The 16014-nt window shown below is 46.1% G+C and overlaps 2 protein-coding genes across 5 annotated transcripts in view; both read left to right on the forward strand.

Moving 5' to 3' along the window:
- LOC142578827 (GSK3-beta interaction protein) overlaps nt 1-16014 on the forward strand; it is a 613414-nt gene that overhangs the window by 290902 nt on the left and 306498 nt on the right. The gene's annotated exons all lie outside the window — the stretch shown is intronic.
- LOC142578825 (ganglioside GM2 activator-like) overlaps nt 1-16014 on the forward strand; it is a 138017-nt gene that overhangs the window by 63930 nt on the left and 58073 nt on the right. The window contains exon 1 of one of the 3 annotated variants that reach the window (XM_075688440.1): nt 13607-14014. The exons of the other annotated variants lie outside the window; for them this stretch is intronic. Coding sequence (XP_075544555.1) covers nt 13751-14014 — 264 coding nt within the window. The 5' untranslated portion in view covers nt 13607-13750. Of the gene's footprint in view, nt 1-13606; nt 14015-16014 lie in introns of those variants that run through there. 3 annotated transcript variants of the gene reach the window in all.

Raw genomic sequence — 16014 nt, forward strand, 5'->3', positions numbered from 1 at the left:
AATACAGCACCTAGTCACTCTTGGTGAGGGCTTCTTGCTATGACATGTCGCGGACAGTGCCGCAGAAATTATCTAAAAGCGCTAGTAACGCCGTCCAATGTAAACCCGGCGTATCTGACCAGCTCGGCGCACACCCAACCGTATAGGCCTAAGCAGTTTAGCTTGGCGTAGCCTGGTTTAGGCAGTACGTATACAATATTTACTGACGTGGGTGTCGGAAGAGCTCGAGAGATAAGGTGAGGCAAGAAGAGGGGCGGGTGTTTGGACAGAAAATTTAAAGCAAATAGCTTTCTTTGACCCTTTTTCCCGTCTTCGTGATCGGCTGTTTGTATACTTGATCGGTGGTTAAAGGTCGATGTCTAGCGGTCGGACTTTCACCGATGTTACAAAAGCGCCGATGCAAAGAAAGAATGCTCTCACGCAGTAACGTTGCGAAAGGCCAACAATAAATATATCAGATTAAAAAAATGCTTCAGTGAGAGTTTTGTTCTCACAAACTTACGATTACTAGATATAGAATTTGGAACAGTAAAAATAAATATTTCGTGAAGTTTTACTAAACTTCAGCGCTATTGTGGAGGTTGTGAAAACAGTCAATTGGCGCAAATGCGAAAGTAGAATTTTGGCTTCAATGTAGGCATGCCTTTGTAACATTGTTAAGTCTAGAAACTTAGATGTTGTGATAAGCAGCCATTATCTTTTCCCACTGTGGCGACTGCAGGCTCCGGCCCCCCGCTAGAGATGAACCGATGAATGACTCTGTTCTATACTAAAATAAAAAATAAAACAAACGCTAGCTATATGGCATCCCAGCAACAACTATATTTCTTCGCGCGCATCATCATCATCATCATCATCATCATCAGCCTGATTACGCCCACTGCAGGGCAAAGGCCTCTCCCATACTTCTGCAACAACCCCGGTCACGTACTAATTGTGGCATGTCGTCCCTGCAAACTTCTTAATCTCATCCACCCAGCTAACTTTCTGCCGCCCCCTGCTACGCTTCCCTTCCCTTGGAATCCAGTCCGTAACCCTTAATGACCAATTCAGATCTTCAGTTTCCATCAGATCTTCAGTTTCCAGCAATCTCTCTCTCTCTCTCTCTCTCGAATCAGATTCACATTAAATTGCCTTGCTATAAAGCTAAATCTGAAGTTAGATCAGAAAATAGTAGCGTTGCCGTCTGTTATTTCTGTGACAGTTTCAAGGTAGGGAGATTGTCATCGGATTTCTGGCTCGCGAAATCGCGAAGGCAATGCAACTCAGCTGCTTCATTGGTAAGGCGACCGATAACAGACGCTGTACGAAGGCAAGAGGCAGTCAGAAGCAGGAAAGAGAATTGTAGAGCTAAAAAAAACATAGTAGTCAAAGGGAGGTCAGCTTGACCAGGTGAGCAGCTTTGTGTTTTGTTTAGGTGAGTCAAATGCAAGAAGTATAGGATACTGAGGTTAGGGTGTGAGGGAAAAAAAGAACGCCGAACGAACGCCAATAATGAAAATCAGCTGCAAAAATAAGCTGAATTTAATACAGTTTTATATGTAGTAAGTATTACAGCAGGTAAGGTAAAATCTTAAAAAGGCGAGATAAAAAATTAGTAAGCGTAAATTGTCACAAAAGCAAATGATGAAAGGAAGCATGATTTTTACAATCACTAGCATAGACGGGAGTAGGTGTGTTAGTGAGGCAGTTGAAAAACTCTATTTTTGTTATAAGCCACTTTTCTTAATGTTCACTTTGCCGCAGTTTGTCAAATATTACTGCTGCAGTTGAAGGTGAAGTTGAATATTTAATCATTTTGAATTGCGCTGAGTGAAATTAATCACTGGCAAGTAACAAAATTAGACACATCAAATAGGACGAGAAAGCGCAGTCAATGAATCAATACGAATGAACGGCAACTATCGCAGTTCCTCGCTTTACTTAATATTTATTCACTTTCAGTACCTGTACACCGGTGGGTGCATGTATACAGTATATACCATGCAGAAAGAGTTCCCACAGTAAAATACTCAACACGGACCTCTCAGAGCAGGAGGAGGAAATAAATTACGAAAAATGACAGCACTGCAAAACAGAAAAAAGGAAAATCACAAATAACGCTTCTTCTCTCAGGGGTTCAGACTCTGAATTCAGTCTGAATTCGTTCGCGAACTTCTGTGAATGATGGCTGAAATATCTTTGACTACGATAGTAGCTTGACGGTCCATTGTGTTTTGCAGTTTATGGTGCACACATATCAAAGTCTCGATGGACAACGTTCCTTTAGCCGCTGATGAAGGAAAATAAATCCACAATGTGTCGATGCCATTAGACTTCTAGAACAGGCACGCAGGTGACTGAGCCGCAAGGGCTTCTTTTTATTTATTTAAGTGCACGAAACAACGCAGCCATGTACACAGCGCTAAATGCACTTCTGTTCAAGCACAAACACGTATGCTTAGCACAACGTATACACAACGTACTGTGGCTGCGATGTAGTTTCATGAAAATATAAGTTCATGGACCGCGTGGTTTTTGCGTGTCGCTTCCAGACGCACTCTTGTCAACCACGAGACTCGATTCTCCCTCGTCTGTAGTGTTGTGGCTCTGCGTGTGACATAACGTGCGGTGATGTGCCTTCCTTTTTCCTTTCTTTTCTTTTTTGTTCTTCCTATTTTCTATGCTTTCTCTCCATTTCAATAGCGTAGGTATGATGTTAGAAAACGATTGTTGGCCCGCTTTTCCTTCTGTCTATGTGTGATGCATATTTGTGTTTCCATAATTAAAAATAATTATACATACATACCTTTACAAGGACTGCTTTCTTGCTTGTTTTATTTCGCCTTTCGTCGCCAAAAATGAAGAGGCGCAACCTCGCCCAATTTTCGGTGCTTTTAGCTCATCATGTGGCACGGAGAACCGCAGAATCTATTGAAGTAGAATGATGGGAAGTCCTTTTTCATTGACTGGCGCAACACAGATAGAGAGAAGGCAAGAGGTGAGAAAAGGAGAGACAGGAAGATTGACCAGACAATATCTCCATTTGGCGATGCTGTACTGTACTGTACTGGGAAAGGGTTAAAGGAGTAGAAAGAAATACAAGAAAAAAACGTTTTGTGACATTGTCTGTGTGTGCGACACTGTAACACATTGTTTGAGACAGTGTGACAAGGTGACAGACTGTGTGTGGCAGGGCTTCACTAATGTGAAGTTCGCGCGTCACTAATGTATCAGTGGGAATTACTGCGCAAGTGAAGCCTAACGAGGTACGCACAACAGCGATCCATGCGTTTTGATTGATTGATTGATTGATTGATTGATTGATTGATTGATTGATTGATTGATTGATTGATTGATTGATTGATTGATTGAGTGAGTGAGTGAGTGAGTGAGTGAGTGAGTGAGTGAGTGAGTGAGTGAGTGAGTGAGTGAGTGAGTGAGTGAGATTTTAACGTCCTAAGCCAACAATGAGCCGATGAAAGACGCCAGAATGAAAAGTTCCAGATTTATTTTGACGCCCTGGTATTCTTTAACGTGCGCCAAAAGTGTTTTGTTTCATGCGCGGATACAGGGGGGATGTCCAGGTTCTCGCCCCCCCCCCCTAAAGTTTGCGTGCGCAGCGCCAGCTGTGGCACTTGACGAACTCATGAAGTCATTCTTTCCACTTGTTACTGTTCTTTTTCTCTGGAGAGATAAGAAAGGTTTAATGACTATTTAAGAGAACCCACCAGCACGTAAAAAAAGGAAAACTCACCCTCATCGTCTTCAATGGCCATCAAAAAGTCAGACCCGCCCACCTCCCGAAAAAAAGTTGGATCCGTGCCTGCATTGATTCCGGCTTGGCGAACCGACGTAGCGGCTCGGCAGCGTTCGATGGCTCGCGAACATACGACCACCCTGTGGGACTTTATTGTTTTCACTAGCTATCGTCTGGACCCGCACTGTTCTCTAACTACAGCGACGTTCCATGACTGCGTTTCGATGACGCGAACAGGTCGTGCTGTGCTGCTTGTGGATCGCCATACCATTTACAGACTTGCAATAACTTCTAACTGCAACAACTGACATACCCACATGTGACACATATGACTGTGACGAGGCCTTCGAATACTTCTCTGTCCCTGACCATGCTTTTATGCGGAGAGGTCAGTGCTGTGTAAGTAGCCTGACGGACAATATAGGCGGTCCCTATTTCCACAGAAGGTTAGTGCTCATAAAGACCGTCCGCGTAGGTCTGGGAATGAACGCTTTGGTTTCGATTTCTTGGCGCGTCAGGCCTGCTTGAGAGCATTGAACAAGGCTACGTGCTACGCTCCTAGATTGTGTACGTAGATCCATAGCCTTTCTCTCACTTCTGTCCCTGTGTTCTTGAATACATCCTTCCTTGTGTAGGTTAACCAACGGAAACTACCTGTGGTTTGTGTTCCTGCGTTTTTATACATCTTTCTTCCGATTCTGACTTCATTAATTTTGTAGTATAAATATATAGTATGATGATAAATACATGCTAATGGACACATTTTAGGCGGTAGTTCTTCATAAAGTAAATAATATACAAAAATGAGCAATAGGGACACAAACACTGTTTTTTTCCTTGAGATCTTCAAAAATTGCTTCTGGTAAGTAGCCCATTTTAAGATTAATTACCTGAAACGGCGAACATTGCTTGTACAGAAATCACAGTCTACACTTTACTAATAAACGCAGTCACGCTAATCGACATTTTGTTTAATTACTTAATGAATAAATTGAACCCGGGCATTGAAGAAATCCTGTTCCATTCGGGAAAAAAAATCCTGAAACTGTACAATGCCACTGTTGGAGCATGAGACCAGTACATGTGCCACGAAGTACCTGTACCTTGGCATTACAATTGTTGCTCTGAAAAGCATTTCTCTCGCACTTCGTTGCAAAACTATTTCGTGTCAGTTGTTTCGGACGGACGTCTCAAAACTGGCATTAGTCTGACCCTTCCTCCTTAGTCAAGAATTCTTGGACTTACTAAGGTCCATATCTATACTTCAACGCGCGGCCTAAACTAAGCGATTGCTTAGTTGATAGCAAGTTGCAGAATTGCGCTATCTGCTACAGGCGATTTTTCTTAACTTCCGTTCAAATACCAATAACAAACTGGTGTTGTTGCATATTAGCTTACAGGCGTCGAGAGATAGAACGGGGCACAGGCAGGGAGGAGGTTAACTAGACGCACATTCTGTTTGCTAACCTGCACTGGGACAGAGGAGCGGATAGAGGGACGAAAAGAGAGAGAGAGACAGATACGGGGAGGTAGAGAGAGCAATAATTGCACTCACGCATCAAGCTGCTCAGCAAGTCTATTAAATGGTCTCAGAGCCCTGTTGACTTGAGGTACTGCAGTAATGCTCTCGTTCCTGTCTGCGCCAGTGACGCGTATGACCACGGTCCAATACGGGTTTGGACCATGGTCTAAACCTGTATTGAACTGAACTACGTTCTTGAAGCTCTTGAACTGAACTACGTTCAGTTCAAGCGCTTTTGGGCCAAACGCAAACCTATTGGCTAAGGCTAAAAGAAATGATAGCTTTGTCTCCAGACAGGGCCGCAAGAAGGACCTCTGGCTTATGTAATGATGGACACCAACCACGAATAAAAGAAAAATTCATCAGCATTTCTACTCTGTGAAGAAGGACGAGCAGCGAAGCTGTGATGTGTTTTAGCTCAATCGACGCCTCTATGTAGGTATAGGCATCATCCTCATCATCATTGTCGTCGTCGTCGTCGTCGTTGTTGTTGTTGTTGAAGGACACGGACAACGAATACACCTTTTGAATGTGGAGTGATTTATCCTTATTTTTTTGATGAAGTAGTAACGTGTGCAAGTACCGCCGCGTGGCAGACGGGAATTCCACAATATTTATAACTTCACTGTGAACTACGTAATCAGTTAAGTAGATGAAACGCGGCGTAATGTTCGAGTTGTCTTAGCGGCTAATTGTCACATAATTTGTTTCGGCATAGTTTTGATAAAACAAGAGTACAGCCGTTTTCTATAACCGTACTCCTTCCGTAGACGCCATGTATTGACAGCAGACGGGCATTGTGTAACGTTTACAACTTCACTGGGGGCTAATTAACTGGGAACTCGGCGTAATGATAGATTCGTTCTAGCGGTCAATTTCAGTATAATTTTTTTCTAAGATACCTGCATTAGACTGACAGCAACAGAGCGCTCGAGAGAAATGGGGGACGAAAATTTTTCCGTGTCGACGTGACGCGCTTAGACGGACAGACGTCGACCACCGCCGGAAGGTATAGCTATACAGCTTGGCTTGGTATACAGCTTGGCTGTAAAAAATACGCTCCGGCTCCCGCACCGGGGCCAAGTTCACAGTGGGTCACACTGTTGTTAACAAGGCTCGCGCATGGGAGCCGAAACGTCTCTCGTTTCTTTTCAACTTTTATTTTCGTGTCCATTAATGCACAAGCCATGGTTACCCCCGACCGCACGAGTCTTCATCAAACCATACATTTCATGTCAAGTGTTAATTTTTGATGAATTGCAACTATTCGCTAGTGGCTTTGCAATGCGCGCCTGAAATGAGTTGTGCCAAGTAAGTCAGGCACAACAAAAGCACTACACGGAATGACAGCCGTGACCCCATACCGCATATTCGGCCTCTGATAACAACACGACAAATACAAAAACCAGGGTCATTTTAAGGAATCTAGCGCACCTGTTCCCGAAGCTTCAAACGCGTCGAGAGCGAGTCGTTGTAAGTGCTGTTCAGATTGTAGTGTCGGAAAAAGCCGCGGGATGCTATTGTTTCTGGTTATAGCCTTGGCGCGAGCAACTTGAACAATTACATTCTCTGTTCCGCCTGTCAGAGAGCGAAGCAGCGGGGAAAGTGCACCGCCGGATATATTGATTGGGCGAGTGATTGAGAGACGTTTCCCTCCGCACCCTTCCAGGCTTGCGCAAAGGGAATGCACGCAGACAGAGCGAACGACTGTTGCAGACAAGAACGACGTGTTTTCATGCTCCGCAAACGCGACGCTTGTTTTGGTTCCCGCCGCGGGGCGCTCCGTGACGATTCACCTTGGGACCGTCGCTCCGACAAGCGCGGCTGCCATGCGCAGCCGAGAGACGTTGGCACTCTATGCACACATGGCAGCGTGCTGCAAGCTAGAGAGGGTGTCAGACAAGTCTTAGTTTGTTCCAGAAAAGCTGTGCGAAGTTACGTTCGGGGTGAAAACCAATAAGAGTAATTGACATTGTTGATCGAATCGTGCTTCCAGAGGCAGCAGCGTGGGAGGAGGAGAATTGTTTTCACGTGCAACGTCTTTCAGTTCGGTCAGCGCAGGGGCTCGTTTGCTACAACCGCATGTATTGAGAACGTGTTATGATATTATGGCTTATGTCTTTGCAACCGTAGAACGAAGCAATTACTCAATCATGCATGTGTCGCGTGCGCAGAGGGCGCCGTTATCGTGCCACGCATGACGCAATCAGAGCCTAATGTAGCTTCTCGCTCGGTGTTCGATGAGCCGTACCTCGGCAGTACGTTTGTCGATCGGAGCGGGAATGGTCGCATTTAAGAGAGCTTGCTCTGCCACAGAAGGTACATTCCACCAAACACCTGCCTGTGCTCATCAGGCGTTATAAAGCTTAGAAGTGTGCAGTTTGTTGCAGGAATACGATGGTGGCTCGATATGGCACTCCCGCGTTCTACACGTAGGGTACAGAAAGGGTGTGAAGAGACTCGGGCAGCAGGGCAGACGGATGCTAATTCGCGCCCCAGCACTATCGACCGCGGCGGGCCCACTGCGAGTAGGGAACGAGCATGGTTGCAAGGTTATACTGTTATACTGGGTTATACCCCCCCCCCCCCCCCCGCTTCTAGCTGTATCATAAGTTGAGCATGTATGTAAGCTTCGTGGTGCGTGTATAAATGTCACGTGTGTATTTGGTTACGCCATTTCTGCCCCTGTCCATACATCCTCAGTAGCATGCTGAAGACGTTTCACGTGTATACCCCATTGCGGCTGCGTCTCCTATATAGCCTGCCCAATTCTTTAGTGAGGCCCTTTCGAACTTGGCCCTTTCGAACAGTGTGAATCACGACAGTCTAGAGTGGTCAAATGACCGATTCAGTCGCCCTCTTTTGCGAATGAAAGTACAGTTCAAAGCCGCAAGAAGTCTACACATAGTCATGTCGCTGGGGCTGAATTCACTATGCATCGTGTTTGTATCACGAAATGACATAAAAACGGACAATAATTAGGGCGCACAATTCGCCCTTTTTCTTTACCTCCTCCCTTTTCCCTGACGCAGAGTAGTCAGCTCACGACCTCTCTGCGAATAGGGAAAGAGAATGGTTGCAAGATTAGACTGTAGGACCCCCACTAGCTGTATCATAAGTTCAGCATGTATGTAAGCCTCGTGGTGCGTGAATAAAGGTCCCTTGTGTATTTGGTTACGCCATTTCTGCCCCCTAGTGACCTCTCTGCCCCACTCTCGATAATGTTAATCACTCCCGTGGTTTGCAGTTGGCCAGTGCAATGGTCAGAAACAAACTGCAATTCGTGACGTCAAGATGGTGTGATGGCGCGGACATAAGTTTCTAAGTCAGGAAAAAAAAAGCCATGCCCATTGTGTCACGCGTGCGAATAAGCTTGCGGCAGTAATTAGCCCATTGCTCACAATTCGGAGTTTCTCCGAAAGAAAAAAAAAGAACAGAAAAAAAGGCCCGTATTCACAAAAAGGTCTTACTCTAGAATTGTTCGTATGTCCAAACTGCAGCTAATCGTAATGCTGGCCATAATATCGGTGAAGGCGGCCGCCCAATTAGAAAGATCACTTGCGAACGAACAGCTTTGTGAATTCGGTCCCTGAAGACTATCAAGCAAGCTTATAATGCGTAAGCATTCTTGGGCGAGCTCTCCAGCCCTGCCACGTGAAAAGTGTAATGCCTTGTATCTGCACAAAAATGCGAAATATGCAAAGACATTTAATCGTTATGATAGTGTTAATGTAGATTAGTGGTAGCTTTTAAGCGATAAGGAACAATCAAAAACCAAAAGTATAAAATAAAAAAAGAATAACCATAGAGATACATAGGGCTCCTTAGAAAATGCATAAGGAATCTTATAGTAGGGGTGGGCCAACTGAAACTGAAATTTGCGGGTGGGTCAACTTGATATTTGGAGGTGGGCCAACTGAAATTTGGGTGTGGACCAACTTGACATTTGGGGGTGGGCCAACTTGAAATTTGTGGGTGGGGAAACTTCAATTAGGGGGCGGGCCAAGCTAAGATTTTCGGGCAGGCCAACGCGAAATTTGAACGTGGACCAACTTAAATTAGGGAGTGCGCCAGCTTGAAATTTGAGGGTGGCCCAACTTAAATTTGGGTGTGGGCCAACTTGAAATGTGTGGATGGGCCAAGTTGAATTAGGGGGTGGGCCAACTTGAAATTTGGGAGTGAACCAACTAGAAATATTGCGGTGGCCCAATGGCCAACTGAACGCTGCTGAAGGTCCTTCAAGTTATTAACACCTAGCGGGTAACCGAACGCGTTGAGAAGCTTGGCGCGTTTTCACTGGGCCTTGTAAGGCACAGTCAGAACGCAGGCGAGAGCTTGCGTGGCCAAGGAACGCGCGCATAACCCAGGCTTGCGAGAGCGACAGCGAGGGTGACATGACATCGCGGTGACGCACTCTCCCCTCACGCAACGCCTCACGCTTTGCTGCGGCAGCTTTCTGCCGCTCTGCTCCGTCAAGGCGCGCTCTTTCCCGGCATTCCGGCTCAATTGGTACGATTGCATTGAAGGGGCTGGATGCGGCGAGACAATCTGACAATTGTCTGCTAAATCCTAAGCATTCTTTGCCACCAGAAAGGTGATGCGTAGACGCGCATAAGCTAGGAAAAGCAACCAAGTAATACTAAGCAAAACGCATTCGCAGCCGAAGCAATGAATGCTTTCGCATTAGAAGACAATTCTCAGAATTTCTCTAGCTTTTTCTGTTTGCGGAAGATTAACATCCAAAACGGCTTATGTCAAAGGAACAGACAAGGAATCTGGGGCCAAACTGATAAAGATTTTTGTTCGAGAGTGCTCTTTGCCATTGGCCCACCATATTAGCTAGTAATATGTCCTGTATCTGGACCCGTTGGAACTCGCTCTGACGGACAATTATAGTGTACGCGCTTTTACAGCGGAGCTGTATACCTCTACCCTCCCATAGATTTTCAATGTCCGTGCCACAAAACTCACGCGCCCTCTAAGAGGAGGTAAAGCAAACCAGTAAAGCACGTACTGGCACCTGGCGAAGCAAGATGAAAGCCATGAAACCACCCAGTAAAATTGAGTTTCATACAATAATTACTAGAAGGAACGCTAGCGCTAATGTCTACGGGAGCTGCAATCGGGGTGGTTCAGCCAGCATGGGAATCATGGGAAGTACATGAATTTGCCTAATCTTCGTCCTTCTCGCTTCAAACGGGTTCTTGACTTTGTAAACGCGTCATTTTCAACACGGTACTGTGTAATAAAATAATTAAATAAACAGTATTAAAACTGTCCGACAGCAAGATTCGAACTGGAGTTCTAGAACGGAAGCCTGATATTTAAACCATTACGCCACGGACGCTTACTTGTTTCTTTATTGCAATGGCAATAAATGACACGTAATGAGAAGTTCATATTTTAGAATTGTATCATATGTAACAAAGACTCCATACGGAGTAGCCAATCGGGCATACACTTTTGCACATTTTCTTTTTCCAGCAATGAAATCAGAGACTCGCGAAAGTACCCTCTAGTAGAAGGACGAGCATCAACGACTGCATGGCGAACAGCCATGCGTGATGTCCATATACTATGTAGAGCCGACAACATAGTAATATAGGGAAAACCGTCCTCGTTGTCAACCATTAGGTACCTTATTCTCTGTGCATGCAAAGGGAAATACTTCTTTAAGGTCATTTGCAGGACATATCAAAAGAAAAGGATTCAGAACTGTATTCATCATCTTCTGAAACCAGCTGGGGCGAGTTTTTCCAACCAAACGGAAGCCAATTATACTCATAAATTCCGTAGTCACAGAGGCGGTGTATTGCTAGGTCTCTTCTTAAAGTGGCATTTGCCAGAAGCCTTTGCACAGATCTATCCTGGAAAACCAGGTACCAGATGCGTCTCGTTATTGATCGCTCTGTAGTCAGTGCGAAGCCTTAGGCTACAGTCTTTTTGGGGGGCGATGGTGATTGGCAATGCAAACAACGATACAGATGGACGGATGATATCAGCATCTAGCATATCTTGGAGCTCCTCTTTTAGCCAAGCCTTCTTTTCTCTCTCTAGGTTGTATGGCTTTTTCTGGACTATAGTGGTGTCATGTAACTTAAAGGGGACTTAAAACTTGGGGGTACCAGGAGGATAGCATCCCAAGCCGAACAATTCCGGGTAGAGTTTCTGAATACTGTCTCCATTTTTCGGCCTGCGAATCCGGTTCGCAGCTGTCATAGGTTTGGGATTATCTTCATCGGGGCTTACAGACACCATGCGGTCCCAACGAATGTTTAGCCTCAACGATTTCATGTTCGGGCGAGAGAGAAGAAAGTCCTATTCGACACCTTCTATCACCAAGTCCAGAATTTCCGCTTACTGCGTTTGATATTTTAGCCTTACGCTTATGCATTCCTAGTGCTTCTTTTCACGACCGTCATAACCTCGTACAAGGACTGATCGGCCTGTGAATATGTCTTCGCATTTGCTCTGCTTCTCTTGGGTATTGATATTGGAAGCTCCACTGTCGACAAGAGCTTGTAGGTTCTGTCCGCTCACTTCAAGTTGTATGTGAAGTAAACTTGAAGAAATCAGTAAGACGGTTTTGTTTCGTTTCGGATGAACACACTGAGGTTTTGGTGACAAATGTTTCTACTTGAACAGCGTCGATGACTGCAAGGCGACACCGGGTCCTGAGTCGGTCGCACGAAGTCTAATATTTGCACTATCTTGAGTTGTGGTGACCTTACATACGAGTTGCTGGGCTGAGGCTCTGACTGTCCGTGAAGATCTGGCCGCATCCTGGAGCTCTGCTCAGACCAGTAATGAGGGAATACTTGTAGCAGCTGTAGTAATGCCTCAAGAGTTTCCGGCCCTCTTATTTGTGCATGCTATTGCAAATCTCTTGGGAGACCATGAATTATAAGACTAAACTTGATGGAAAATCTGGCTCAGCAAGTCGAAGCAGTCGTTGCTTCTCAAGAAAGTAGTGAAGCGGGGAACCAGACCTAAAACGGCAAAGAAGCGCCTGGTCCCATCGCTCTACGTTATTTTTTTCTTCGAAATGTTGACGAAACGCTCTCTTTCAACGTGCACCAAGGTTCGCAAACATCCTATAAGAAGCGCAACTCATGCCACTTTCTCGCTACACCACTGAGAATTTGTCACATGTTTAAGACCCGGTCTTGGTCTGACAGCCACCCGTTGTATTTTGCTGCGGCCTCATAAAATGTGATCCATCTTTCTGGGTTATCACAGGTCCCGTCAAAAGTTTCTGGCCGTAAAATTTCAACTAGATGGTTTCTCTTGTGGCGTAAAGCAGACAGGAGAGCTTCCGCCACGGCATTCTGTTGCGAAAATTGTTGTTGCATCGCTATAGCCTGAAGAATTGTTGATCTCTCGTCACATGACGCTGCACGACTGAATGGTCGCCCGAGTACCAGCTGGTTAAACAGTGCTACTGGGATATTCACCTTCGCTGAACCTCGTTTAGCAAGCTCTTCGGGCGACGCAGAAGCTCGATCCAGAACAAGATCCAGGAGCTTACCCGTTGTTGTGTCCACGGGGAGGTCGACCGGAGAAGCATCCTGGACTTGGTAGCCTTTGAATATCACTCGGTCGTCGTGCCTTTCCACAGAAAAAAGTCACGCACATCTTCGTCCACTTGTCGGCTGCGCCAAAATAGGTAATACGCCGGCACATATCAAATAGATCAAACAAGCGTCATGTCGCCATTTTTAACTTCTTTATTCTTCTTCTCAATGTCCCCCGGGCCCCCGATGTTATCCGGCTTCTTCTTTTTCGTCACACTTCAAGCGTGCGCCGGGTTATTCCATACTGCTCCAATTATAATGAAGCCGTCGCGGTGGGTGAGTGAACCCGCGACCTTGTGCTGCCAAGAGCGTCATTGCCAATGGGTTAGAGCGGCATTTGTTTACAAACGTTAAACTCGTCTTGTGAGGTGCTGATTATCATTACGTGCCATCGGCTGATGCGCGTCAGGAGTACGTGTGCATTCTTTCGCTTTAAAGCCCTGCTGCACTGCGGAAACTACTGCACGCAGCAGCTGTTCGATGATTTCATTCTCAGAGCTTGCACGGTGATGCACCGTTTTAGTGAAGCCGTGCGCGCAACGGGACGCACGAAAAAAAAGTCATAAAAAGGGAACCGATAGGCGAGAAAATATAAAAAAAGAATAAAACAAATACGAAAAGAAATACGCATGCAGGAAACGAGTTTTTTTCTTCGTCCCGTCGTTCGCTCCGAAACGTTCTCACCGAACGCGGAACGCTCTTTCTCAGGTAGGCCTCCTCTGCTCGCCCCCTCCTCCTTTCCCGCGCCGTTATAGCGCGGGCCGCAACAGCACACACACACACAGACATCGCCGCCAGCGAGGTATATCTCGCTCGCCCGTTTGTGGACACCCCTCCTCACCGGACTGGTCGAGTTTCCACAGCGCGCCAGCGTCCCACGGCTGCGAAGAACGTGTACGCAGAGTGCCACTTGCCATGTTCTCGGTCATCGCGTTCGTCGTCGCCGTCGTCTGCTGCTGCTCCGTTCAGCGGTGCGCAGCAGACGACGTCCGGGCGACGCCAGCCGTGCCGTCGTCGACGCCAAACCCCGGCGGTGCCACGGAGGATCTCAAGGCGGCGTCCAACGAGTCGCTGGTGGAGGCACCGCCTCCTCCAACGACGCAGCAGTTGGATCCGGACTACGGGGAAGGCGAAGACGACGCCGAAGATGACGAGGAGTCGCCGGCGAACGACACACAGGTGACGGCATCCTCCGCTCAGTCGGTCGGTGGGGGGCGCTGGGTTGATGGTCTGTCGCTGTACAATCCGACCTCCAGTAATATTATGTGCACGTTTCCACAGTGTCTCACAACGGATCCGATGGCTCACCATCGTGTGGCATTTCTTCAACATCACTTAATTATAGACGCCACAAACACACGTACAGCGGCTCCGGCTGGCGATTCTGAAAGCGAATCTAATTCCATAGCGTTTGATTGTTAAAGGCCATAGACTCAGAGTAGGACTATTTCATCATCTGAGGAGGGATTTATAATTTCTTCAAATAACGAAACATTCAGGTAAGAATTTCAATGACAGCCGGAGAGACAACAGGGTCCGCAATGAAATGCATCGAAGTTCCAGTGTCATTCGAATACGGCACGAACATATCACACTGCATTATCTGTGTCCGTTGTCCATACTACGGGCACTCTTTTGGGCTGTTCACCACATCCCTGTTCACCGCACGCCACGCTGTTGACCAGCACAGTTCACCATAGTGTTCGTTCGAAAAAGAGCACGTTCATCAAGTTTTCCATCCAGAATGGCAAACCTTTCGTCAGCCCATTGTAAAATGAATGACGAGTCCATAGTGAACTTACTAAGTTTGTAAGTGGTTTATCAGTGTAAGGTGTCATGCACATGCGGTCATTATCTGTCCGTATTTTTTTTCTTATTTTATTAAATGTGCGTGCAGGAGAAGTTGGCATAAAGGGTGATGATGCCCGATACTCTTTCGCTCTTAGGCAAACAATACTTATAGAAAAATTGGCCGAGTAAAACAAACAAACGAGTAGAAATGTCGGAGACAGTTCATAACAAAAATAGACTGGCTAAAACAGGCGTTCAAATTAAATACAATGCCAACATAAAAAAAGACATAGGCCCGAAAGCGCTCACGCAGAGTTCACGTAAAGTTCGAACTGGCGCACGGTGCCTCACAACTCAGAATTTGCGCAGCAAGTAATGTCTTTTAAGAATATAGTTTTATTCAGTGTATAAATGAACTTTTTTTCCGGGAATCTTATCCATTGAAATATTTAGATGCAAGCGGAAACAAATTTTTATTCACGCCACGCGCTAACGGTAACGTAAAGGCATTGCACTGATGCGATGCTTAGACGCAGGCTGAATGATCGCTGCTTACTGGCTGGTTTATATAAATAATTCACAGTAGCGAAACAGTACGCGCCTGCGTGGCCACTGCTCAAAAATCGAAGACGCAAATAATAAAAATAAACGATTATTCAGGCAACCGCTTCGCCGCTTAGCCGTTTTCAGGTGTCCCGCTGAATAACCACAAGGAGCGTGTCTTGTCGATGCGCAAAATGTGCACGACCAAACCTCACGGCGATGGGACGCCAACGGCGACGTCAGAAAAGTGCCTGGAGTGTCCGTATTATTGCTGTCGCAATAAAACTAGGCGCAAAATGCGCCTCGCGTTATTAACGCATGGCTAAGCCTCATTTCCCAACAGCTCGATTTAACCAATTAACGAAAGGCGAATATTTAAGAGATTAGGAGGCGGGAAACAGAGGCACGTGATCCTATGCCATTGGAAAGGATTGGCGCATTCGTCATGACTGAGCGGACCATTAGAATTAAAAGTCGTGTCACCATATCTAAGAGAGCTCCCTGTAGAGATAAAATATTCCATTCAATGTTATCTGTATAACTAGAGCACTATAGGAGTCCTCGCCAGCAGCTTACTCACTATATTCTAATGTTGTAATTCATCATCATCATCATCATCATCAGCCTGGTTACGCCCACTGCAGGGCAAAGGCCTCTCCCATACTTCTCCAACAACCCCGGTCATGTACTAATTGTGGCCATGCCGTCCCTGCAAACTTCTTAATCTCATCCGCCCACCTAACTTTCTGCCGCCCCCTGCTACGCTTCCCTTCCCTTGGGATCCAGTCCGTAACCCTTAATGACCATCGGTTATCTTCCCTCCTCATTACATGTCCTGCCCATGC

This window comes from Dermacentor variabilis, chromosome 4, assembly GCF_050947875.1.
Source record: "Dermacentor variabilis isolate Ectoservices chromosome 4, ASM5094787v1, whole genome shotgun sequence".
In the NCBI taxonomy this organism is placed as follows: Eukaryota; Metazoa; Arthropoda; class Arachnida; order Ixodida; family Ixodidae; genus Dermacentor; species Dermacentor variabilis.